The 24533-nt window shown below is 57.0% G+C and overlaps 1 protein-coding gene across 2 annotated transcripts in view; it reads right to left on the reverse strand.

The window, feature by feature from the left end:
* The window catches only part of LOC104357392 (phosphodiesterase 4D interacting protein), a 26240-nt gene continuing 1707 nt past the window's right edge, over positions 1-24533 (reverse strand). The window contains exons 3-39 of one of the 2 annotated variants that reach the window (XM_042807162.1): positions 21136-21255; positions 19271-19390; positions 18933-19025; positions 18603-18818; positions 17896-18054; positions 17419-17532; positions 17052-17189; positions 16571-16750; positions 16098-16292; positions 15383-15526; positions 14250-14328; positions 13620-13708; positions 13316-13432; positions 12730-12867; positions 12273-12385; positions 11387-11514; positions 7550-7641; positions 7268-7428; positions 6858-7173; positions 6603-6771; positions 6353-6469; positions 5794-6268; positions 5313-5548; positions 5042-5093; positions 4505-4722; positions 3993-4187; positions 3215-3436; positions 2921-3052; positions 2660-2779; positions 2401-2578; positions 2191-2315; positions 1848-1949; positions 1480-1667; positions 1096-1233; positions 886-1018; positions 739-785; positions 1-547 (exon numbers count right to left, since the gene is read on the reverse strand). In XM_042807162.1, coding sequence (XP_042663096.1) covers positions 515-547; positions 739-785; positions 886-1018; positions 1096-1233; positions 1480-1667; positions 1848-1949; positions 2191-2315; positions 2401-2578; positions 2660-2779; positions 2921-3052; positions 3215-3436; positions 3993-4187; positions 4505-4722; positions 5042-5093; positions 5313-5548; positions 5794-6268; positions 6353-6469; positions 6603-6771; positions 6858-7173; positions 7268-7428; positions 7550-7641; positions 11387-11514; positions 12273-12385; positions 12730-12867; positions 13316-13432; positions 13620-13708; positions 14250-14328; positions 15383-15526; positions 16098-16292; positions 16571-16750; positions 17052-17189; positions 17419-17532; positions 17896-18054; positions 18603-18818; positions 18933-19025; positions 19271-19390; positions 21136-21255 — 5592 coding nt within the window. In that variant the 3' untranslated portion in view covers positions 1-514. Of the gene's footprint in view, positions 548-738; positions 786-885; positions 1019-1095; positions 1668-1847; positions 1950-2190; positions 2316-2400; positions 2579-2659; positions 2780-2920; positions 3053-3214; positions 3437-3992; positions 4188-4504; positions 4723-5041; positions 5094-5312; positions 5549-5793; positions 6269-6352; positions 6470-6602; positions 6772-6857; positions 7174-7267; positions 7429-7549; positions 7642-11386; positions 11515-12272; positions 12386-12729; positions 12868-13315; positions 13433-13619; positions 13709-14249; positions 14329-15382; positions 15527-16097; positions 16293-16570; positions 16751-17051; positions 17190-17418; positions 17533-17895; positions 18055-18602; positions 18819-18932; positions 19026-19270; positions 19391-21135; positions 21256-24533 lie in introns of both variants that reach the window. The other variant, XM_042807155.1, reaches the window with a different exon arrangement.

The following is a 24533-nucleotide window of genomic DNA, read 5'->3' on the forward strand; positions in this document are numbered from 1 at the left end:
CACAAGCCAAAGGAAACCTTTATTGGGGACTCCCCAGCCACTGAACAGAACGTGGCATTTCTTACATCTTCCTCCTGCGCCAGGGCCCCGACATGCCCGGGGAGCCCCTGAAACGCAGCTCTGATACCTCTAGCTATATACATATACATACATCCACGAGCAGGGACAGGTACGCAGCAGGGTTACAAACGGGACTGAGCCCTGGGGCGAGAGGTGCTCAGCGTGGAGGGCTGGGACACCCCACTCTAAGCACCCCGGGAAGCGTGGGGCGAGCAAAGCCCAAGCCAGCAGCTGCTGCGCCGCCAAGCGAAGGTGGGCAGAGGGCACACAGCCACTGTGGAAGCCCAAACCCACTAAGTGCAGCATCGGCCCCCGCCCCCCCCCCCCCCAAACTCCTGTCCACCCCTCGGCAGGAATGGGGAGAGGGTCTGCTCCAGCCCTCCGGCGTGGCACGGCTCGGCAGCCAGCGGGCTGTTCCGCGGCCAGGGGCATCGCTCCCTGCCCTGCCGGGGGCTCACGCGACGGGCAGGGCCTGCTGAGCCTTCACCTGGCGAGAGAGCACGCGTGGCAGGGAAGGGAAACACGGACACAGAGGCTGGGGGCAACCAAGGAAAACAGATCCACGTGTGTCCCCCCCCCTCCCTGCACCCCCCCTGCGTCCGTCCGTCGGTCACCACGGGGTGTCTGCCATTTGCGCCCATCCCCAGGGCAGGGGCCATCCCCTTGGGGCAAACTCACCTCCAGGTTCGTCCTGGCCTTGCGCAGCACGTCGTGCGTCCTGGTCACTGCGGGGGAGAGAGGGACAGCGAGGGTCAGCGGGGTCCCTGCGCCGCGGAGCCGCCCCGGGGGACAAGGGGACCAGGCCAGCTTGGCGGCGCCACGTACGCTGGCTCACGATGAACTGCTCCATGCTGTCCTTCAGCTGGGCTGTGCTGCGCAGCCGCTCGGCCGTGCTCCGCAGAGCATCCTCCCTCTCGCGCAGCTGGGCCCGCAGCGCCGCGATCTCGCCCCGCAGCTCCTGCTCCCGGGACGAGACGAAGGCGCTGAGCGGCGAGCGAGCAGCCGGCCCCGCCGGCCCCCGGCCCCCGCGCTTACCTTGCCCTGCTGCGGGGCAGGGCCGGCGGGCAGCACGGCGCTCCAGAAGGCAGCGAGGAAAGACGCGCACTCCTCCAGGATGCGGTGCAAGGTGCTGGCGCTGCCCCAGAGGTGCCCCGCGCCCGCCCACCCCCGGGCCTGCGGGAGAAGGGTGCGGGAGCGGGCGCCGCCGGGGCACCCGCATCCCGCTGCACCCCGGGACTCGCCGCGCCCGGCCCAAGGCAGCGGGGCAGCGCCGGCGACAGCCCCCAGGCTGGGGGGTACCCGCCGCTCGCCGGCCCCGCCAGCCTCGGGGGTGGTAGCGGGCTCAGGAGCTGCTTTCTGGGTGGGCCGGGGGGGGGCTGGCCCCCAGCCGCCGCCAGCCCCGTCCTGCCCACGCGTTACCTCCTGTCCTGGGAGCGGGCAGTTGGGCAGCCCGAGCGCCGGGCGCGTGAGACACATCAGCTCGTGGGCCAGCGCCTTCCCCTCCAGGATGTGCTGCTCCAGGGCCCGGTAGGTATCCAGGCGGCCAACGACGTGAGCCCCCGTCGGTCCCTCGCTCTTCCTCACCCGTGGCTCTGCCCCACGTGGCTCTGTGGAACAGGCTAGGTGATGACCACTGCCTGCTTCTCCCTGTGGCCCTGCCCATCCCATTCCAGAGGCTTGGCTCTGCCCCGGGCTCTCCAGCCCTTGCTCAGCAAAGGCGCTGCCATGAGTTTGTCAGGTCTCGGCAGCTCCCCGAGGCACACGTGTGGGCAAACTCCGGTACCCACCATCCATCTGCCGGCCCACCGGCATGTCAGAGGGCAGCGGGGAGAAGAGGGGAGCTGCCAAACTTGTGCCAACATCCCGCACCGGAGGAGATGGGAAGCAGCCTGGAACAAGAAGCGTCGGAGCCCCTGCGGAGGGCTGTGACCCTGGGGCTGCTGGGGGCTCGCCCTCCCTCACAGCAAGCCGGAGGGGCCACCACCTCCTTCCTGCTGCCACCACAGGAGAGGTGCGTGGGACCGCCCAAGGGTTGCAGAGGGGCCAGGCACCCCAAAATCAGCAGCTGGGCAGAGGGACTTGGGGCTGGTGGCGAAAGTTTTAGGGGGTTGGGCATGGGGGTGCCCATACCCGCACGGGTCTCGGCAGGGGGGCCGGGGAGGCTCTCGTAGACGTGCAGCTCGGCGCGCAGGGTCTGCAGGAGCAGGCGGTGCTCCTCACACTGCTGCTGCAGGAGCGTCACCGTGTGCTGCAGCCTGCAGAGGGGTGACACGTGGGTCCGGCGCCAGCCCGTACCACCCAGCCCTGCTGTCCCCAGGGCCACAACACCCCAAACCTGACCTGTTGTTGTCTTCCTGCAGAGAGCGCCGCTCGTCCCGGAGCTGCCGGACACCCTCCTGGTGCTCGGCGAGCTCCTCTGCCAGCCTCCGCTGCTCCCCACGCCTCTGGCCCAGCTCAGCTTCAGCCTCCCGTGCCCGGGAGCAGGCAGCCAGGAGCGCCTCCTGCACCCGCGCCAGCTCTGGGGACAGAGAGCACGGAGGTGTCGCTCGGCCAGTGCCCTCTGGGGCTCAGCCCCGGGATGCTGGTGGCCTGGCCCTACCTTGGGAGAGGTGGTCACGCTGGAGCCGCAGGGTCCGGTTGTCCTCGCGCAGAGCCTGGTTCTCCCCGCTCAGCTGCAGCCCCAGCTCTGGCGTCTGGGCATAGACATCACTGGGCAGTCCTGCAAAGCAGGGGCCGGGGATGATTGTCTCTTCCCAACACCCCGCCGTGCACGGGGTGAGCGCCCTCCCCGGGCAATGGGGTTTGCAATGCCAGGGCCCCCCCCCGCCCCGGCAGCCCTGGCTCCAGTGCAGCACCGTACCGCTGGCCTTGCCGGTGGAGGCCAGGCGGCGTTCGAGCTGCTCCCGGAGCCGGTCGTTGGTGCAGATGGACTCCTCGAGGCGCTGGCGAAGGCTGCGGATCTCCACCAAGTGTTCCTCCAGCAGGTCCGCCCCTGCCACCGCCAGGGAAATGGTTGAGGGCAGGGGTGGCTGTGCCACCAGCCTTCTGCTGTCCCCGCTATCCTGCCCCATACCAGTCGTTCTGGTGCCGGGTCTCCTCCCTGCTCCCCTACACCCAGCCCAGGTGCCCTCACGCTCTCCAGCGTGGACCTTACCCGTTAGCTTCTGGCTGGAGGGGTACCCCGATGGCAGGGCCCCGTAAAGCGGCTGGCCGGGAGGGGGTACGTCCCAGAGGGTGCGGGTCTCTGTGGCCCCCGGGATCTCAGCCAGACTCCGCAGTGCTCCGTGTCGGCAGAGCGATGCTGGGGCTTTGCTGCCCTCTCCGAAGGGGCCCAGGGGGGCTGTGGGCTTTGCTGGTGCCACGGGCAGCGTCACACCTGCACACACAGGGCAAAGCGGTGAGGAGGAGGAGGAACAGCGAGCAGGCAGGAGGAAGGGGGGTAACACACTCCAGCTATGTGCTTTTTGCCCCCTTCTCGCTCTGCCCAACATCCCCCCCATCACCGAGCCCCTGTCCTGGTCAAACCCATAGCCCCCGAAGAGCAGAGGCTCTCCCAGGGCATGCTGATTACGTGACGCAAGTTGGAGGGTCTCAGCCCCACTCTCATACAACGACTAACCAAACCAGCCCTTTCCCAGAGGCCCTAGGACATGCAAGTGCCCCCACCAAGGGCTAGTGCTGCCTCAGGCTGCGTCCATCCCACCCACCAGGTTCTCTCTACGCGAGAGCCACATGTCCCCGCTGTTCCCCAGCCAGAGCGATGGGATCCTGCCACGAAACAGTAGCCCTGGGAAGCAGGAGAAGGGCCAGGGCAGGACAGGCGGGTCAGAGAGGGTGGGGGGCCATGTGGCACGGCACAGCACAGCATGGAACGGCAGGGCACAGCATGCAGGGCAGGCAGGACCAACCCCATGCCAGAGGCACACGCTCACTTTCTCCCAGCTGCCTCCGGAGCACCTGCAGCTCCTGCTGCGCCTCGGCCAGGGAGCAGACGGGGGTCCCGCAGCAGCCCAGGAGTGGGGGGGCTGCGGGATGGGAGGGGCCAGCAGGCAGGAAGGGGGGAGCCCCGGGGGCCAGCGCAGGCAGGGGGGCACTAATGGGTTTGGATAAGGAGTCATAGTGAAGGCCTAGATACAGGAGAGAGACGGAGATGTTAGCACAGCTCTGGCTCAGCCTGGCAGGGACAGGACCCCCCCTCCCTGGGGGCACTGGGGACCCCGGCACACCCCGAGCAGCCCCGTCCCCGTGTCCGGAGGTGCTGTGGGCTGGGACCCTCACCTGCAGCCCCAGGAGCTGTGTGCTTACCCCCCCGCCAGTGCACAGTGCCACACGGGCAGCCCCTGCCCACGCCTGATGGGCACCTACTGCCGCAGGGACCCACACGCGACAGGGGGGCTGCGTGTCCCCAGCCCGTGGTTGCGGCCCCCGGGGAACCCCGCAGTACCTGCGGGTTGGGTGGGCTCCTCACGGCACTGGCTGCACTCGCTGGCTGCGTCCCCATCGGAGCAGGGCTCCAGCCCCTCGGACACGAAGGAGGAGCTGGTGGCAGAGCAGGAGGACTCGGAGGGCGGGCGGCTGCTGCCCGGGGACTCGCACCGTTCCTGCAGCTTCGCTTCCAGGCTCTCAATCACCTTCTCCTTCTCCTGGAGCTCCCGGCTGAGCCTGCGGAGGTTGCCCATCACCAGGACTGGCAGGGCAGGGTGACTCCCCCCCCCATCCCACAGCCCTTCCCCTCTGTGCTGTGCACCCTCCAGCATGACACCCCACACACCGTGTCTTGCCCATGCTGCAAGGCTGCCCGGAGCCACGGGGTGCCCAGCCCAAGCCTGAGGCTCCCCATTCCCAGAGCAGAGGCAGTCCGGGGATGTCCACCTGGAGCAGAGACCCCAAGGGCACCCCGGAACCCCACCCCAAGAGCAGTGACAGCCCTCAAGGTGCCCACGCAGAGCGGGTCCCCCAAGCCCTCCCTGGGAACAGGTACCTCAGTGCCAGCAGTTCGTGGCTGGTTTTATCCTCTCCATCTTGTCGATCTCCTGAAAAACCAAGCCAGAAAGGAATCAAGCAGTGTCTCCGTGCCCCAGGCTGCCCGTCCCCAGAACCAGGGCAGGACAGGACAGCTCAAAGCAGGTAGCCCACAGGGCACAAGGTGTCCAAATGGCCCCAGCCCTTCACAGCACCCGTCAAAGCACCCCCTCCTGGCCCACCATACTCCACAACTTTCAGCCCCAGTGCCCCTCACCAAAGGTACTTACTGGTGCCCAGCTTGTCGCTAAGCCTCTCGGCCAGCTGCCTGCCCTGGGCCAGCTGCTCCCGGAAGCCCTGGCCCAGGTAATAGTCGATGTCGGTGCCGCGGAGAAGGTCCTCAAAGGACCGCAGGGCATCGCGCAGGTGCTGGGCCAGCCCGCGGCTCACCCCGCGGCCCTCCCGCAGCGTCTGCCGCAGGTGTGAGAGCTCCCGAGCCTGCGCTTGGATCAGCGAGTCGTACTTCCTAGGAGGGATCAGCAAGCGGGGGGGTCCACGGGGCTGCCAGACCCACCCCCCCACCCCCCCCAGAGAGCACGGCAAGGACGGGGTGCTGTGGGGGGAGTCTGAGCACCGTCCACACGCCCCAGGAGCCCGGCTGCAGGGAATGCGTGCAAGAAACCACCACCTTTTGGGCAACCCCTGGAGATCCCCAGAGCCCCCTGTTTGGTCCCGATCCCCTCAGCCGTACCCCGATCCCCTCAGCCGTACCCCGGCCAAGTGGCAGATTGCAGCTCCTTGGGCAAAACGCCTCCAGGCTTGGCTGCAGGCAGCTGTGCCTCGAGGAGGGTGACGCGGTGCACGAGGTGCTGCAGGTCACGATGTGCCCGCAGGGCGGGTGGGCAGAGGGTGCCGTGGCCGTCCGACTGCCAGCCCTCGTCCTCGTCGGTGAGGCTGTGGGCCGGGGAGGCCGGGGCTGTGGCACCCGGTGGGGGCCGCTCGGCACCCGAGGTGTAGCCACTGGTGACAGAGATGGAGCGGGCACGGCGCTGCAGGCTCTGGATCACCTTGTTGGCGTTGAGCAGCTGTGCCTTGAGGTCCTGGATGTGCTGGTGCAGGGCCCCCACATCCACAGGGGCCATGGCTTTCCGGGCAGCCTTGCCTGCCCTGGGCATCCCTGGCTGGCACGGGGACCCCGGCTCCTCGCCCAGGCTGGGCTCACTGAACACATCCGCCTCCTCGCACTCTGCAGAGGGGACAGAGCACGGTGTTACTCCCCCTCGCCAGGTGGGCAAGGCACAGGGATCCCCAGAGCCCCATCTCTCCTTACCAGGACTGGTGGTCTCATCCCGGTCGGCTTCAGTCTCGCTTCGCCCACACGTCTCGTAGCCCAGGTCCTGGAAGTCCACCTGCACTTGTTTGCTCAGCTGCTGGGCCTGGGGTTCACCTGCTGGGCAGCCCCATCACCTCAGGGTCCCCCTCCGGGCAGGATTCACCGCCCCCGCCCCACATACAGCACACAGGACACGCCAGGCTCGGCACAGACCCCACCCCCAGTCCCTCCCGGGGTTTTAACTCACGGAGCAGGACGTGGTACTTCTCCAGCTGCTCAGCTTGTGCCCGCACCGTGGCCTCCGAGGCGGCCAGCTTGTCCTGCAGCTCCTGGCACTGCCTTTGGCCCTGCGCCACCTGGGAGCGCAGCTCCGCGCCCAGCCCCGGCCAGCCCCCGCCGGGGACCGTGCCCTCCACCTGCCAGAGGGGAGACGGGCTGTGACGTCCCCGTTTCCATCCCCACCTCCATCCCCACCCGGCTCCCTCGAGCCCAGGGCGCTTACACGACTCCCGTCCCCTCCGCCCGGGCTGCCAGGGCAGGGTCTCTTGGGCACATCGTCCTGGGGTCGTGCCTCCAGCGCTGGGCGTTTGGTGGGCACAGCCCCCCTCTCTGCCAAGACCCCCTGGCCATCCCCGTTGCTGCCAGCCGGGCGATCCCCAAGGGCGCTGCGGCTCTTCCGCTGCAGCCTGCGGGGCTCAGGGGCCGGGGGGCTGCCCAGCCCAGCCTCCTCCTGCTCCCCACTCTCCAGCAGTGATGTGGCTTCACCCATCCGCTCCTTCAGCTCCGCGTTCTCCAGGCACAGGCTCAGCATCGCCTTCCTGGGGGCACAAGGCACCATGTAGCGCAGACAGCGGCTGGGATGCACGTTACCCCCTCCAGCCACTGCTGGTTTCAGCATCCCAGGGCTCTTGCCTGATGTGGGAGACAGAGGAGAAGCCGGCTTCCTCCAGCTGCGCCTTCAGCTCCCGCAACTCCTCTTCCGCCCGCAGCTCCCGCTCCGGCACGGTGGGTGCCACGCTCCCCATCAGGGTCCTTTCAGTGCCCCCGTTTTCCTTAGGGACCCGGGGGCTGCTCTGGAGGGACAAAGACAGAGGGTGACTGGGGTGTTTCCGAAGGGGCTAGGACACGGTCTGGCAGTGGCGCAGCGCCCAGCTCTTCCAGCCCTGTTCCCCGTGCCATGCTGCCCCGACTCACGTGCTGGGTTTCCACGCCGCGGGCCGCCTCCTCCTTGACGCTGTGGGTGAAGTTGGCACCGGCATCATCAGCATCTGTGCCTGGGGCCTGACCTAGGGGACAGCACAGCAAAACGAGGCACTCAAAGCAGTGGCAAGGGTGGCATCGCTTCTGTCCCCTCCTCCCCGGCGATGCCTGTGGCCGCTGCGGGCAGCCCCAGGGCGGGTGCCTGCTCTCATACACGGCTGGTGCTGGGGCACTCCCAGCAGGACTGAGGTCTCCCCACTGTCCCTGTGCCCTGCCACCCCTTCTCTGCATGCTGGAACTCCAGCCCAGCACCCAGTGCTGGCCCCGCACCAAGTAGGGGGGAGAACAGCCCCAGAGATGGCACCCCAGCACCAGCACCTGCCCCAGCCACACCTCTGCCTTTGCAGCACCTCGTGCTTGCTGCCCTGCAGCAGAGCTAAAGGGACATTTGCAATCCCACGCCACAGTGCGTGGGGGCGGGGGGGGCTTGGGCCCACCCTGCCCCAGAGAGCTGAGGCGGGGGGCACGCTTTTCATCTTGCACTCACAGCTCTGCTCCTGGCCCCTTGGTGCAGAGCCCCAGCCAAGGGCTTGCACCCCTTGTCTGGGCAGTTTTCCTTCCATACAGCCACAGGGCCCTGCCTGGGCTGGGACACGGGTGTACCCCCAGTCCCTCCTCTCCCCAGGGAAAGGGGAGCTTGGACAGAACCCAAGCCCATCCCCTGGGGCTGCGCCGGGCCAGGTTTCACAGCTGCCTGTGCCCTGCAGGAGATGCAGCTGCTTTGCCCCCAGCCAAACCCATCACCATCAGGTCTGGAGCTCCCAGGAAAGGCTGAACACGGAGCAGGGGAACGCAGAGGAATCCTGGCAGGAGAGTGGACAAATGTTGCTGGTGGAGGAGAAGCCAGCAGGGATGCATACTGCTCCTGGGAAGGAGAGCCGAGGACCAGCCAGGAGCACACACCTTGCAGCAGAGCGGGCAGTTGCAGAGTGCACAAAGATGTCGGCACAGCAACTGCCAGGAGGTTGCAAAAATCAGGAGCACCTCACCGCCGAGCCTGAGCAGGCATCACCCTGCGTGTGGGGAGCCCATTTGCTGAAGCAGCAGGGAACAAGGACAGCCACTGCCGAGAAGCAAAACGCTTAGAGGCAGCCGGCAGCGCCCCGGTGAAGAAGCAGCTCCCACGTGTGGCATTCAGCGTAGCCAAAGCGCAGCCCTGTGAGCCCCTAGGGACACCACCTGCCAGGTGACAAACCCCCTAGGGCTACAGCTCGAACGCCTGCAGGGCCCCCAAGGGTGAGGGGATGCAGACCCTCGGTGGCACGTGGCTCCCAGCGTGGGTCACTGTGGCTCACGGCCAGGACAGCCGCTCTGGGGACGTGGCAGACCCACCTCTTGTGCCAGGACACAGCACCCCGCTTCTCACCGTCACCCACAGCTTTGCACAGCTCCCAGCGCTCCAAGACTGGGGCAGAAAAAGGGAGTGCAAATCTCAAAGGAAAGAAAGAAGAAGAAAGAAGAAAAAAAAAAAAAAAAAAAAAACAGGAAGAAAAAGAAGCTGGTGCTGGGGGAGCAGAGAAGCGTGCATGTAGGGCTGACTGCTCAGCCTGCTGCTCACAAAGCGCTTGAATCCTCCATCGCAGCAGGAACACACCAGGGTGCAAATTCAGAGGGACAGAGGCTGCTCTGCTCTGTGTTACCAGCAAAGGAAATAAGAGATGCAACCCCAGCACTGTTTTTCAGAGACTCCTCTTTCACACTAGCCTGAACGCAAAGTGAATGAGTTGCATGGCTTGAAAATTGCACGTGGCCCACAGGCACAGGACACCTAGGTGCCCAGGCTGCGCTGGAAGTCTTCACACTGCTGGGAACACGGGAAGGGAAGAAAGGTCCCCAGGGAAACTGAGAGAGGAAGGCGAGACCTCCACAACGAGCTGAGAAAGCACAAAGCACTGCACAGCTTGACAGAAGGTGCTCAGGCTGGTCCTCCCATAGGGCAGAGGAGTGCTCAGCCAGGGATATCAGGGAGAAGAGGAGGCCTTAAGGAATAGAGCAGAAAAGTTGGGATGCCTCAGCCTAGGATGATGCTTCCCTACCAGGCACTTTACAGCAGTGATGCGAGTAGAGGCTGGGGACAGAGCTGCAGCAAAATGTGCACACACACACACAAGAAGGGATGGGAGCTGCTGGAACGTCAGCCAAGACTTCCCTCATACCATGCCCCTGAGCCTGTGCTGTGTCCTGGGTCCGTGGGATCCAAGGGACCAGGGAGACAGCCGGGCACCAGAGCCAGGATGGAGGAGGGAAGGTGGAAAGATAAGGACAGGGACACAAAGGCTCCTACACTGAGAGGCAGGAGGAGGAAGAAAAGATGGTGTTACACAGAGAAGGGAGAGGAAGGGAATGAGATGAAACACAAGAAAGGAAAAGCTAACCAAGTACCAGAGCTGCTCAGCAGCCACCAGCTGTGTCCCTTCAGGCTACACGAGAACTGCTGAACTCAAGCCGCGGCTAAGTGCGGACGCAGAGGAGCAGTGCTGGCCGGCTGCGTGTGAAGGGAGAGCCGTGCTGCCCCCCAGCCCTGGCTGAGGCGGGAAGAGAAGCCCTCAGCATGGGCAGAGGGCAGGGGATAGGCGGTGTGTGTGAAGCTGGCACAAGGAGATGTGCAGCAGAGCAGTCACAGGTCCAGGTGGTGCAGCCCAGCAAGACTGAGCCCTCCTGCTCTACCCGCTCCCCGTTCAGCTTCCCCAGCAAGCAGAAGCAGATGCTCGGAGGTACAAAGTTTGCTCCTGCCACCCTGGGAAGTGATCGAGTGGGAGACAGCTGATCTGTAACCTGCGACGCCTGGGAAGGGCTGGTCATGGGAAAGCTGGTGCTATTGCTTTTCAGCTGTCACGCCAGCCCCAGCACTCCCAGAGGAGGTGAAAGATGCCCTAGCAAAGGTATGCGGTGGTGTCAAGTGGGACTGGCCCCAGCAAAGCAGAAACAGGGCCCTGCCCATGGCCCAAGGGGTGTGCGGAGCCTGTAAGTGAGATGTGCACAAGCAGACCCAGCCCAGACCCTGGGAGCAGGGACAGGTCTCAGTCACTCCAAACCATTTGTCAAAAAGAGGAGGAAGCTTTCCTTTGAAGGCACTCGCAAGCTAGGCTGAGAAAACTTAGTTAGGGGAAAAAAAAAGTCAGTAAAATCATCAATACAGGAGTAGGATTTGGTTTAAGCATAAAACGAATCATTGGTTCCGCACTCGAGACTTGTGTAAGAAGTCTGGGCAACTGCCACCAGATCTTGCAGCCCTTCTCAAATTCTCTGTCTCTAGAACCCACTTTTGCATATGTACCTTCTCCTTTTGGGCCAGCCACCATCGACCCAAGAGGTGGATGTCACGGGATAAGAAAAACGGTGAGGGGATACAAAAACTCACACTCATGCACTGGGGAGATGATAGAGAACATCTGGCGTTTCCTTCAGATAAAGGGAATCTTTATTCGGCCCATGGGGGTGGGAGGAGAAGGGAGATAGAGGGAAATCAACTAAAATGGAATGATTTGAATGTGCAAATACATCAGTGGCCACCAGGGTGGGTCAGACAAGGAACATACACGAGACACAGGTGGATTGCACTGATCGCCATTTCCGAAGCAGCACAAAAAGAAAACAAAAAAAAAGCCCTGCACCAGTTCTATCGTACCATTCCTAAGTACCAAAGCAACCCTCCCAGAGTCAGTGAGACAGGCTCGCTCGGTTAGTGAACTGTTTTCCGTGGCAGGCGGGCGAGCGCCAGTGCTCAGAAGGCATGCTGGGGTAGGACTCTCACACGCTCCTGTTCCCCACCTCCTAGGGTGCCCTGTGTCTCCAGCCTGCTCAAACGCTCCAAGCTTCTTCCGAGAGCTTCTTCCAGCTGTCCCCGGAGCTCGTGGACCCCCTCCAGCTCCACCTGCAGAGTGTGGTCTCTGGCAGCGCTAAGCGGACACGCCGTGCAAAAGGGAAGAGGGTTAGACAGGCTGCAGCGAGTTCATACCAAGTTGGCCCCTCCATCTGGGACTGCCTCTTGCTCCAGGCACAGGCCCTGCGTGCTCTCCCCAGGCAGCTTGGCCACCTCTTGTCTCACCTCCAAACCTCCCCAGCGCACAGCCAACCCCAAAAAAGGCTCCAGCCCATGGTAAGGGACTCCTAGTCACAGCTGTTCTTCAGTACTTACCCAAGCACTCCACTTATGTGCTCTCTTGCTATCAGGTAGCTCAAATATCCCAGAGGCTGCAGCCCCATGAAGGGCAGGGGATTAGTGCAGAGGACAGAGAATGCAGGCCCTACTGCGCTGCAGGACAACTGCCTCGATAAGCACCTAGATAGATCCTTATCAACCCAACAGTTGGTTGGGAATTTGACAGCAGCCTCTGAAAGGTGGCCAAGCGTGGGTAGGAAACGGAGCCGGGAAGGGATGAGCCAGGCAGAGATGAAAATCCCAGGGCCTGAACAAGAGGTGGCAGCGAGGGGAGTTCACGCAGTGTTTAAAGCTGGCCCCATCAAGGGAAGAAGGCAGCCTAAAACTTGGACTCCCAAAGACGCATGTCTGATCCTTCGTTTAGGCTCCCTCTTTCCCGCTGAGGGCTCTCAGACTTGCAGAACCATCACTGCTTCAGGGGTTGCCCCAGCAGACCACCCACCCTTGCCCCAGCAGCGGAGCAGGGCAGCACGGCGCTGAGCCAGCCTCGCTTACCTGTCCGGGTGCGTGTGAAACTTTACCAGGCTGCCGTAGAGCTGCCTCTCCGCCTGGAGAGCCTCATTTAACCGATTCCTTTCAGCCACTAGCCCTTCCAGCATCAGTAACAACTGGTTGGAGAGAAGAGACAAGATGCAACACTTAAAAAAAAAAAAAAAGACAGAAATTGAAGGAGCCATCTGGCTGCCCCAGAGAAACAGGGGCTTCCCCTTCCTTTCTTGCTTGTGTCCAAGTGATCAAATTGATCAATGTCACCCTTGGACTCCCAAAAGACTCTGCCCTCGAGACAAGTGCTGAAGGCAGCCAATCCTCTCCTCTATTCCCCCTGTCACACACAGGCAGCTTCCGAAACCGAGCACATCTCAGCGTACTCAGAGGCTGAAAACAAAGCCTCGTAACTGAGCACCAGCAGAAATACAAACACATCTAAGCTTGCCCCCAAATGGCACACTACCTGCTGCCTTCTGTTTCCAGTAGCCTCCTGTCCTCGTGATTCTGCTACGGCCACTTTCTCCCGAAGCACCAGCACTTCTTGTGTCAGCCTTTCCACGGCTGGAATCTCTTCGGGATCCACCAGCTGCATCTGCAGATCCTGAAAACCAACAGCAGGAGAGCTCAGTCAAGAAGGGATCAGTAACAAGGACAGCTGGACCTTCATAATCCTCCCTGAAACGCAGTTGCCAAAAGTTTCCAGTGTTTGGAAAGACCCAGGTCTCCTAAGAAAGAAATGCCAAATCACCCAGGGTGTATTAGGCACAGACAACAGCCCGGAGCAAGAACTGAGAAGGAACACAAAGCACTCCGCTTAAAGGACTCTCAAAGAAGGGCATTTGGTACACAAGGAGCAAAGAGCTAAATAACAACACTCCGCTGGTTGGGGCCTTTGCCTTCTGGCCAAAGTAACACAGAGGGCTGTAGGCAAACCAGCTGCAATACCATCCATGGACAGCCAGCCGCATTACTCTGAGGATGTGGGGAAAGAAGAGACTCCTCTGCAGCCTTCCCAGGCAGAACTGACCCAGCATAGCACGTTATCTCACCTTGATGAGGTCCTCTTTGATCTGGATGGTCCTGGTCAAGGACTCTATATCTGAGGCCTGCACCTGCAGCTCTTCCTCCTGCGTGGCCACAACAGACTGGAGAGCAGTGAGCTCTCGCTAGGGAGGGAAGAGAAGTCTGTGAGAGACCTCAGAAAGCCAACACCCCACTGCAAGCTGCTGCCCCATTTCTCTCACTGGGGGTACCCTCAGAAGAGGGGTGTCCAAAACCTCCAGTGAGGTGAGAGGCAGCCCAAGGGACTCCTGTAAGCAGGGGAGATTGGCACAGGCTCCATCACAAGCTTACCCTGCTTTCCCTTTCCTTCTTTGCCATTAGCTCCAGCTCCTCTTTGGCATTAACAAGATCCTTCTCCAGTTCTACTGCTGACATTGTAACTGCAAAGACAACTTGGTTACTGTAGGGATACCGTGTGTCAGCTCTGATCCCAGGATCAGACAGAATCCCTCTTCGGCAGGATAAGTCCATGATGCTTGCACTTCCCATCACACTGCCGCTCAGTAAACACTCTTCTTCCCTGCTTGATCCTTAAACAGCAGCCCAAAGCAACAGCAACATCCCAGGCCTGCTGTCCCAGCCCTGGCCAAAGTTCAGGTGTCCTGGCCCCAAGGCAAAACCCAAACCAGTTGCACTTGTTTCAGCCCAGCCCGAAAAGTCAAAAACCCTTCACTGGACAGCATCAGTGCTTGAGTAGATGCATCTCACCTCAAACCCAACACCAGCCTTTCTCTTTCCCATACTCCCACCCCCAGACATCCCTGAACCATCACCCAAAGGGGAGGCACAGCTTTATTTCAAAATACTCACTCTTACTCAATGCTCTTTACTCTCTCACAGTTTCATGGAACCACATTTCCCCCACAGGAAAAAGCCCTGGACATGTTTGGGGACCTCAAAAGAAGCTGTCACCACACTCACCTCCCTCTGTCCTGCAGCTGCTGTCCCGCTGTGGGGGTCCGGCAATGGCTGTAGCTCCACAAGCTCTTTGTGGCATTTCCTGAAAACACCAAAGCCTCCAGGTTTGCACCTTTATAGGGAACCTATCCCTTGCAGTTCCACCAGAGCTCCAGGATTGCAACAAAGCTGCTGGCTGCTTTGTTGGCATCTCTGAAGTGTGAGAAACCAATGAAGGGGATCTAGCCAGGCAGTGGGGACAAGTGAATTGCACCTCACCTAGGAGCTGTGGGCAACAGGGTGCTGGCCTGGTTTGATCTGGCACTGGGAAGTTGCTGGCAGTGAGTGTCTTCATAGTAAGGATTAGACAGGTTTCACTCAACTGCAGCAAGTCCACCTTTCAACTGAGACTCTACAAAGACCTAAATCTTCATCCAAGGATGTGGCCCAGAGGGACCATGCGGGAAGGAAAACACAGAGCTTGGCCCACATACACATCCCTGGAAGTCTCTAGAGCTCACTTTGATCCTGGGAACAGAAAAAAAGCAACCTGTTTACAGCTGCTTAAAAATATTCAACATGTCAGCTCACCGATAAACCGTTAACAGCTGCTCAAATAGGAGCGTGGCATTTGTAGCCTTGGAGTTGTGTTCAGCCTCAAAGGGGTTTTTAGCAAAGCTGCTCTAAAAATACCAACTCCAATTGTGGAAAAGACAGCAAACAGCCAGCAGGCTCTGCCAAGAATTAGTGGGACCTAAAATTAGCTCTCTTGTCCCCTCCAGAATGTGACAACGTCAGGGAGGGGATTACAATACAGTGAGGCAGCTCAGCCCAAGGAAGGACTGGGTCAATGCTGGAAGGTCAGAGGGTGAATTTCTTTCATACTCTCACGTGCCGTAAGGACTCAAATGCTGCCTGATCAAAACGAAGGGAGACACTGAGTGACAAAGGCTGGTGGAATCAAGATCAGAACATGCAGGCAGCATTTTTGCTCCTCAGTTTCTTCTCTTCCTCCTATAGGAAGTCTCTTCCTTAATCCCACTTTCATTTCTATCGTTCTCTGTGGTGCTTGACACTCTCCCACTTCCTTCTCTGGCAATCAGTTCTCTCTGGAGCCCCAAGGCCACAGGCAGAGAAACACAATGCACGATTCTTACTTGTACGGGCTGTTTGTCCTGCTTCAACAGCCTGGCACCAGCCGACTGGGTCCCGACAGGCTCCTTCCCCAACATGTGCTGGCGTAGGAGTTGTAACTCACAGCTCCTTTCAGCCAAAGCCTGTGCCATCTTCTCAGCAGCTGCCTGATTGAGCAGGAAAAATAGGGAAAGGCAGGGTTGTGATCAGGGGTAGGAGCCCTATCCCTCACCTTCCTTAGAGGCTAAGGGAAACCATCTTAATATTTATCTGTCACTTGAGACTAGAAGTCCTCTGCAAACCAGCCTGGGAGCTACTGCTCCTGGCCACGCACAGTGGCTCTACTGCAGCTCTCCCATCTCTGCTTGCCAGACAGCTGCAGAATGGCTCGGCCTCTCTACGCACAGAGGAACAAGCAACCCTCCTGCAGCCCCTCTGCTGCCCCAGGAGAACGGATACCTAGGGTGATCTGCACCTCCTTCCCCACCACACACACAAACCCTGCCCACTCCACTTAATAAGAGGGACCTGACACCTGAACACTGCTACAAGAGCTGCTGCTTCATAGATGCTCCCACGTGACAGGTTGAGACCAACCTAGAAACCGCTCATGGCATCTCACGTGGCTCTTCAACACCCAGCAGCTCCACCAAGCTACACCAACCGCAGTCAGAGAGCAGCTTCTATTTGCTTAACGCAAGGCGTATCCATCCACACCCCAGCCTCTCCACAACTCACTCTGCTCTGCTCCTCCTTGGTGCTCACAGCCTGCAGCAGCTCCCGGATTTCAGCATCGTGCTCCGTGGTCTGACGGCTCCTGTCGCTAAGAAGATCCTGCAGCATCTTCTCCTTGTGCTGGAGACGCAAGCACAGCTCCTCTGCTACCCCACTCTGTCCCGGGCCCAGCTTGCACAGCAGAGTTGCTGTAAGCTCCTGAACAAGGGGGAGGAAGGGAGAGATGGAGATGCATTGCTACCATCAAACCACAAGCTGTTCAAGGACGAACAGCTCTTCAGCCTGGGTGTAGCTAAGAGCACAGCGTCTCAGCACGCACAGGTATTTAAAGATGCCAAAAGCAGCCAGCTTCCAAAGCAGTGAGCACAGGTTCAAGCACCCTCCTCAGAGGCAGGCGGCCAGGAGGCTCTGGTTTGGGACCACTCACTCTGCAGACAAAGTGGCTGAAGGATCAAGAAGCCAAGCTAAGGCCTTACCTCCACCTCCTTGTTCCTGTCATGCAGGCAGGTCTGCAGCTGCTGGATGATCCCCTCCTGCTCCTTCTGCCTGCTGCAGGATTTGGCCTCAATCTCTTCCTTGAGCCAGCGGAGGTTTTGGCAGGTTGCCGAGACCTGCTCTAGTTCCAGGGTTTTGGCTTTCAGGAGGCTCTCCAGGCTCTGGGGACCACAACAGAAGCAGCTCAACCAGGGACAGAGACTTTATCCCAAATTAAGCAGAACTGGAAATACCAGCCTCTCCCGCTAGTGAAGTCACATATATTCACCCCTGTCTTCTCCATACACCACACTCACCTCTACACCCAGCTCAGAAACACAAGGGTTTCCTGCACAGGGCCAGAGGAAGGCCAACACCCTGCAGCTGCTCTCCCCAGCACCAACCAGAGCGTTCACAGGAAGGTTTGTCTAGCACCACACCACAGTCAGGTTGGACTCCGCGCGCCCAGGTACAAGCACTCACATGAATGGTGGCCTCGTTGCTGGACAGGACATCGCGCAGTCTCTCCAGGTCACTTCCACGCTCCCTTATTGACAGATGGAGCTGTTGCAGCTCTTGCTCCTTCTTCTCCAGGGCACAGAACTTCTCATCTACGGCTCGCTAGGGTGAGAGGGGGTGATGGCTCAGAATGGGGTAATAGGGCTCTGCAGCCCACCACTCACTGTGTAGGGCACCTCAGCTCTCCCTTTCAGAGGACTCCTCTGGAAGGCTGAGACATGAGGAGCATGCAGAGGTCATGCCTGGGGTCAGCCTGGGGGTGCACTGCTGGTGGTAGCCCAAAGGCTAAGCCTCAGGGAAAACTGAGACCTCACCAACAGACTGTGCTCACCTCCAGAGCAGCATCCCTGTCGCTGACTCGCTGCTGCAGTTTCTCCAACATGGCATTCAGTGCTGCAGGGCTCTTGTCCAAGCTTTGCTGGCATTGCAGAAGCTCCCTTGATTCCTAGAGGTCACACACACCCCCCACTAGTACAGCTGTCAGTCCAGAAACCCCCAAGAGCAGCACAAGAGAATCAGGGCTAACTACCTCCACCCTACACTTGCTCCACCTCCCCCATAAAAGTGGTGGAGCACCAGCACCTGGGGCTGGTTGACTAATGCCTGCCAGGGCTCACCAGGCATTTCTGTGGGCTGAGGTACTCAGATACCTGTGCCTTCTTCCTCATCTTGGGAGCCCAGAAGCATCTCTTCCCTTCTTCAAAGGGCATGCATGAAAACTACAGACTGACTTTTGCATGGCCAAACACCAAAGGAGGAGCAGGGGCCCTGACGAGTTATGATCAACTGGAATCTTTCTGCACCTCACCTGCAGAAGCTGTTCCTTGCGAGCCAGATGCTGACTCAAACGCTGAACTCTCTGCTCCTGGGCTTGCAGCTCACGGCACTTCTCCCACTCTACAGTCTGGAGCTGCTGAGCCTTGTCCTGCAGCTCTGCCTGAAGCTGCTGTACCACAGCACGCAGCTCCTGCACGGGAAAAGCACATACCTTGGCAGTCACTCCTCAACAGACCTGTAAAGAGCAGGCCAATCTGAAGAAGGCAAGAGCAACAAGGGCTGTGGGAACAGCCAAAAATGCTCTGCAACACTACAACTTTCACATCTCAAAACACACTTCCATGGTGATGAAGTTTGAATTTATTTCATTTCCCAGGGTATCCATCCATCTCTACCCCTTGCTCTAGCCACAGGCAGAGCTTTACAGTCAAACACTGCTAACCTGGGCAGCAGTGGACATTAACTTTGTAACACTGCAAAAAGAGATGCGACATTTGCACCAGCCAAAGACATACAAGTGACAACACACCCACTATCAAGTGTCTTTGCTGAATCTAAATCCTCAGATACGAAGCTAAGGAAGCTGGAGAATTCTCCCTGCCACATGTGACAAGGGGTTAGCCAAGTGAACCCAGACTGGCGTAGGCAGAAATGATGAATGAGAGCGGAGTACTAACTATGTCAGTGCTTCTTAAGTCATGTAAAACCGGAGACTTCCAGGTTAAGTGCTTGTCATACCTGGTTGTGTTTCCAGGTTGCCTCTTTCTGCTGTTCCTCCTCATGCACCATGGTCTCTAGGAGCTGGGTTGTCCTCCTGGCTTCAGCTAGCTGATGCTCTTTCTGGCGCTGAGCTCTTTTCAGTTTCCGCACCTCCAGCTTGGTGCAGAAAAGCGTATTCTGAAGATCTAGCAGTGACATTTGCTGCTCCTGGGATGAGAGTGGGCTCTCTGACATCTAACAAGAGTGGGAAGCAGAGAAACTCAAAGACTCACTTCACAAGAGGGATTTAAAAATCAGGATCCCTGCAGAACAAAACCTGATGTATTTGAGGCTTTCTGGGGGACGTACCTGCAACTGTCCCAGATGGCTTCTGTGTAACATGTCCTGCAGCTTGGCCATTGTCTCGTTCTGCCCATCGATGATATGGTACAGCTCTTCTGCCTATAAGTGAAAGGAGAGGAAGCCCAGTCACTGGCAAACCAAGCACAAATCCTCTCAGCCCAAGCCTCCAGTGTGGATTATGACACATGTCAGCATCGCACAAAAGTAAGAGCTTCGCAATAAATAATTTCATGAGATCCAGGATGCCTAGCAGTGGCTTAAGCATTCCTTTTTAGTCACTGCCAACAGAGCTAGCACACTCTTCTTTTTTGGTGAGCACCACCTTGTTCACCCAAAACCATTACCTTACTCTCTTTGCTCTTCAGGGCCTCCTTTAGACTCTGGATGGTACAATCTTGCCTCTGCGATGTTTCTTGGACAGATTTTAGTTCAAAATTCAATTCATTCAGCTTTTCCTGTAACAACTGAAGACAGAAATACATTGTTTTTGTAATCCTGCCTAATAATCTACATAAACACCCTTAGGACTCCCTCCACTCCTTACTCAAGTTCATACAGCCCAGGTGTTCACAAGATCAAGATAAACGCGGCTCCCTCTAAAGTCTGTAAATACTGTTTGAGCTGGGTGGAGCCTGGCGAGTAAACACAAAGGCTTCAGGCCCTCCACAGAACTGTTCCAGTGCTTCTGGTGCCTCCAATGCAGCCTCCACATGCAGGGCAGATGTTCCAGGATTGGGTTAACGTATCATACTGCCTCCCACATACTACAGGAGAGTCTTGCTCAGGTTGCCCAGCAGCCTTCCTAGTTTCTACCATTTGGTTTTGTTCCCTTAAGAGGGAAGGGGCTGCTTCAGCACAAAAACCTCCCAAGACATCTGAAGAAAAAAATAAAATCAACACGAAGAAGCTACACATTCTAAAAACTGTCCCCTTTGTAAAGGGGCAGCTGCAATGCCCTGGAAGACCTCAGAAACAAACTTCCAGCCCCTTCTCTTATTGTCTCCTTCAATGACCCAGGCACTCTTGCAGCTACTGCTGGCCTAGGTAATTCTACATTTGATCAGAGCAGTGGCTTATTTAGCCTCAAATTCTGACTTCAGCACAACAGAGTCTTGCCAGTGCCAGAATGCCAACAGCACGGCTGAAAAGCGAAGGGGAACATCTCACTAGTCTCTGTAGCTGGTTTACAACCTGAGAAACTTCTGCCTTTGACATTTTCACCCTAAAGACACTACCACCTCAAACAGTTTTCGGACTGTTCTCTGTTTTCACCATCACCTTCATGATGTGACGCACGTTGTACATTTAAGCAACTGCTTGTTAGCATTTCTAAACATGCTGCCTGTTGGCATTCTTCGTCTTGGATGATACACATCTTTCTTGGAACTTACTCAAGCCTCAATTTCTTAAGGAGTTGGTGCTGCCACATGATTTCCTCGTTGCTCATTAGTTTACACACCTGTCATGTTAACTCTCATCTAAGAGACACTGCCCCTAACCTGTTTAAACATTTCCAACTGCATTTACTAAGCCTTAGGCCTCTTTATTTCCCTGTAAACCTCTGTGGTCCAGGCAGTTCCAACAGCTTACACCTGTCCCCAGATTTAAATAAAGATCCCATCCCGATGTTTTTTCCCCTATTTTACCCCTCTGTTTTCCCAGTGGGTGTAATTTACCTTGGAGTTCAAGAGCATAACGAAGACCATCCACCCACCCCTTGCAATATCTGTTAAATTTTATCTGCCTCAAGACAACTCAGATGCATGTTTCTTTCCTAAGAAAGCCTTTAAATTGAAATGAAAACAGGACCCCCTCTGGGCTGATCTCCCTTACTGCTTGAAAAAAAGCAGCAGCTGTCTAAAAAGGGAGGTGCCCTTCCCTCCTGCACCAGGCTCAGCCCATGCAAATCTAAGAGACTGTGCATCTCTCCTTCACCAGCTCCTGAAAGGCTCACCAGGCGAATGGGAAGTTCTTCCAAAATAATGGTTTGCAAAAACAAATATGAAAAATTGACACAGCCCAGCTGCAGAAAAAAGTAAATGCTTTTAACTCAAGCTGGCAGACGACAGCACTGGGAATCATGGGTCAGCACACACCCTTGCTGGAAAGGAGATGCAGATGCCTGCCTCTGGTCAGGCTAGGAGGTACCCTCCAATACCAACTACATCAGATTCACTAGGCACTAAATTTGCTGTTCATGAAGAAATACCTTGTTAGCATCTTCAAACTGCTGGATTTTGCCTTGCAGCTCTGCAGCACAGAGATCGGACACATGTTCCCCTGCTGCAGGGTCACCTGGAGCCAGCTGCTGCTGTTCATCCTGCAAATTCTGAAAAAAAAAAAGAAAAAAAAAAAAAAAAAGAGAGAGAGAAATGGCTCATGAAATGGCTCAAGTCTTGTACCGTCTTCTTCTATTCAGCCATCAGCCCTCACAGACCTTGCAGCATGGGCTTAAACATGCCCCACTGTGCTTTTCTAACTGCCTCTGAAACATCATGCTGCCCATGCCTCCCTTCACCTGGGTGGCAGCTCTCTGCCTGACCTGCCAAAGCACCCTGCTGCCCCGAGGCTCTGGTCAGGCTCGCTGTCTTTCCTTAGTCTCGTACTGCAAACCCAGCAGCTCACCTGACTCTAACCACTGTCTGCAGGCTGATGATGGATCTGGCTCCCCACACTCAAGCCACAGCCCTGCAGCCTCCCCTCCTTTCCATGGGCCCTGCTGACAGCTTCAGAAAGCTTCAAAACCAGCAAACTCAACGCCTCCTTCCCATGCTCTGCCCAGCTTCTCTGTGTTAATCAAGCCCACAACCTTCAGCCCTTTCCACCAGTCACCCCCTGTTCTAAACCCCCTTCATTTGTGATTCTCGGGGCCCTCCTCACAGCTCCCCATGCTCCAGCACCCACGTCATGTGCTATTCCCTGCAGCTCCACAAACCACAGCAAATTCAGTGCCACGGCTGTAATTTTTTTCATGACACATATCCATTTATTAAGGAAACAGCCTACAGACACATGGCCTGCCAGACCCTACTGGCTGAGCACACACTAATCCCTTGTCATCCCTTCTTAATATTCTGCTACCTCCTGCCTAGTGAGTTGTTAACTCCTTAGAGCAGCATTCAAACCCAGCCACCCACCCCAGCCCTCACAGGACTCATTAGGTATTCATGAATATCATCAGCAATATGAGATCAATTGTACTGGTGTCTGCTTGAAGTGGGAGCCCTGGCAAGCACAGGCTTGCAGTGCAGAGGCTATGAGAATATGGCAGAGCTTTTCTGAACACACACAGGAGCACAGCAAAGGGAGAACTACTCTGATTAGCCCTCTCAGACTGAATCCTCATCTTCACCAGCCACAGAAACACTGTCTCTGGGAAAGACAGGCAGCACAGGTGAGCTTCCCCCAGTCCTGTGCACTGCCTCTCACATAGAAAAGCTTCCATACAGAAGCAATGCTTCCCTTTACCCTGATGTTCTATTAAGATTTTAGTGAAAACTCAGACACAATAAATAATTTTAAATTTGGCCAGCCAGAAGGCTTTGGATCAGACAGGGAGAGCTGCTGGAATCTGCCACACAGCAGATAAGGCTGATGAAAACAGAGGGGGGAAAAAAAACAAACAAACAAACAAACAAAAAAAACCACATGCCTTTCCTTACAATTTTCACATTCTAAAGAAAAACAAGCAGAAAGCCTGCTAAGAGCAGGGAGGGCAAAGGCAGAGCCAGTTCCAGAGTCCGAAGTCCCAAAACCCAAGCTGCCTCCCTCATGCTTCACCACAGCCACGTCAGGAGCACGGCTCCCCAGCGGTTTCTCCCACATCAGCATTTTACTGACAATCCCTCCCTCAGTACAGCTCCAGCGACGTCAGCCCACACTAACCTAGACAGAACACTTCTTTAAAAAATAAGAATAATAATCACGGCATTATCTGAGCCTGCCAAGGTCGCATCTGCCCAGAACAGCGGGTAAAAGACTGGCTGTCAGTAGGGCAACGCTTCCCTCGCTGCCAGCACAGCACCGCAGGCAGCTGCAGGAGTGGGTCTGACAAAGGCTTGGTTCAGTGGCATTTTCCCAGGGCTGCAATAGTGAAGGGGAAGAATTGTTTGTTCAAGAAAATGCCCAAGACGACAGTACCTACAAGGTCACACGCCCCAACACCAGACTGCTCTCAGCCATTGTAGCTTGAAGCAGTAAATTTAAAGTACTGCAGTTTCCCAAAAGCAATAAAGGAACTGTGGTCCTACATGTCCTATATATTCCTTTCATGTTACCAGAAAGGCATTTATACATATGAAACACTGGACAACAGTACCTGACTGTTAGAAAGAGTGTTGCTTGTACAAAGCAAAATAAAAATAATTTGTACAAGAACTATGTAGTCTACTAGCTGCACCCAACTTCTCATTTTTGCTGTTAAAGCCATCCAAAGGATTGAGCTATTTCCCCCTTCTGCCGGAACCTGACCCAAAGACCACAACTGCTGCTACCGTGGCAAGAAACAGGTAGTAAAAAGTCCCACAGGACGAATTCCTGGCAGGGCCAGTCAGATGGCAGAGGTTGGAGAAACTCCTCAAACGCAGTTCCCAGACAAGGATGGCGGTGCGTGACACAAAGCCAAGCCCTAAGCGTGCCACGTTGATTGTGCCACGTTCTGTTAAGAGAAAGCCTATTTTTATGCTGTAAATATATCCCTAGCAGTGACAATTAGTAGCAAGCAACACAGGCTACAGAAGCAGCATCAACACCCTGCTTCACATCTCCAGTCGCCGGCTGCCAGCGCAATGCCTTTGTGCACCAGATGAAAATTAGTTTTTCTATATTCCTCCCTAGCACCATTTCTTGAGCAGGCTGTTATGGAAAAAGCACACAGCTCTGGGAAACGCCCCAGCAGACGGGACAGCAAGCAGTGCTGGCTGAATAGGAAGCGTAATCCAGTACAGCCACAGTTGCCATAGTAATATACAAGCATTTTTCTAAACCCCAAGGCCACCTAGAGTATTAGACAGCACTAAGGCTGCTAATGGGAATGCAATTAAGCTGACATGGATATTCCTGAATTGAAGCTGACGGAGGCCTTTTATTCATTAGGGAAAGTGGTAAAGGACTTACAAGTTCAGCTTTTTGACTGCATACTAATGAAGACTTCATTAAAGCCAGCCAAACAGAGGCGATCTGGAGCTACAGGAGGACTACAGTGGAGGCAGGTAACAGCACCAGGAAGTGCTGTGAAAGCAGAAGCTTTCATCAGCTCTCAGAAACACCTGCCGCTAAGCGAGGAATCTTTTCAAAGGATCAGAAAATAAACCAATTATTCAGAATACCAACCCTAAAGCCATCCTCTGGCGCATATTCACCTGCAAGGAAAACACCTTTTCCTCAGGGCACGCACCACAGGTGGATCTGCACGTTAGGCAGGTTGGAGGCCTGATCTGCAGAGGCAGGGCTCTGGAGGCAGGCATTCTGACACTGAACCATTACCCAGGCACAAAGGAAACACGTTTGCTGGAAAACACATGCCCAGAAGCTCAGAACACTCCCTTTGGTTCTGAGTAAAAGTCATACTGACTTCTTAAAGAGAAAGCTGAAGTGAAACTGCTGTTT

This window comes from Tyto alba, unplaced genomic scaffold (assembly GCF_018691265.1).
Source record: "Tyto alba isolate M040663 unplaced genomic scaffold, T.alba_DEE_v4.0 Super-Scaffold_1000006, whole genome shotgun sequence".
Lineage (NCBI taxonomy): Eukaryota > Metazoa > Chordata > Aves > Strigiformes > Tytonidae > Tyto > Tyto alba.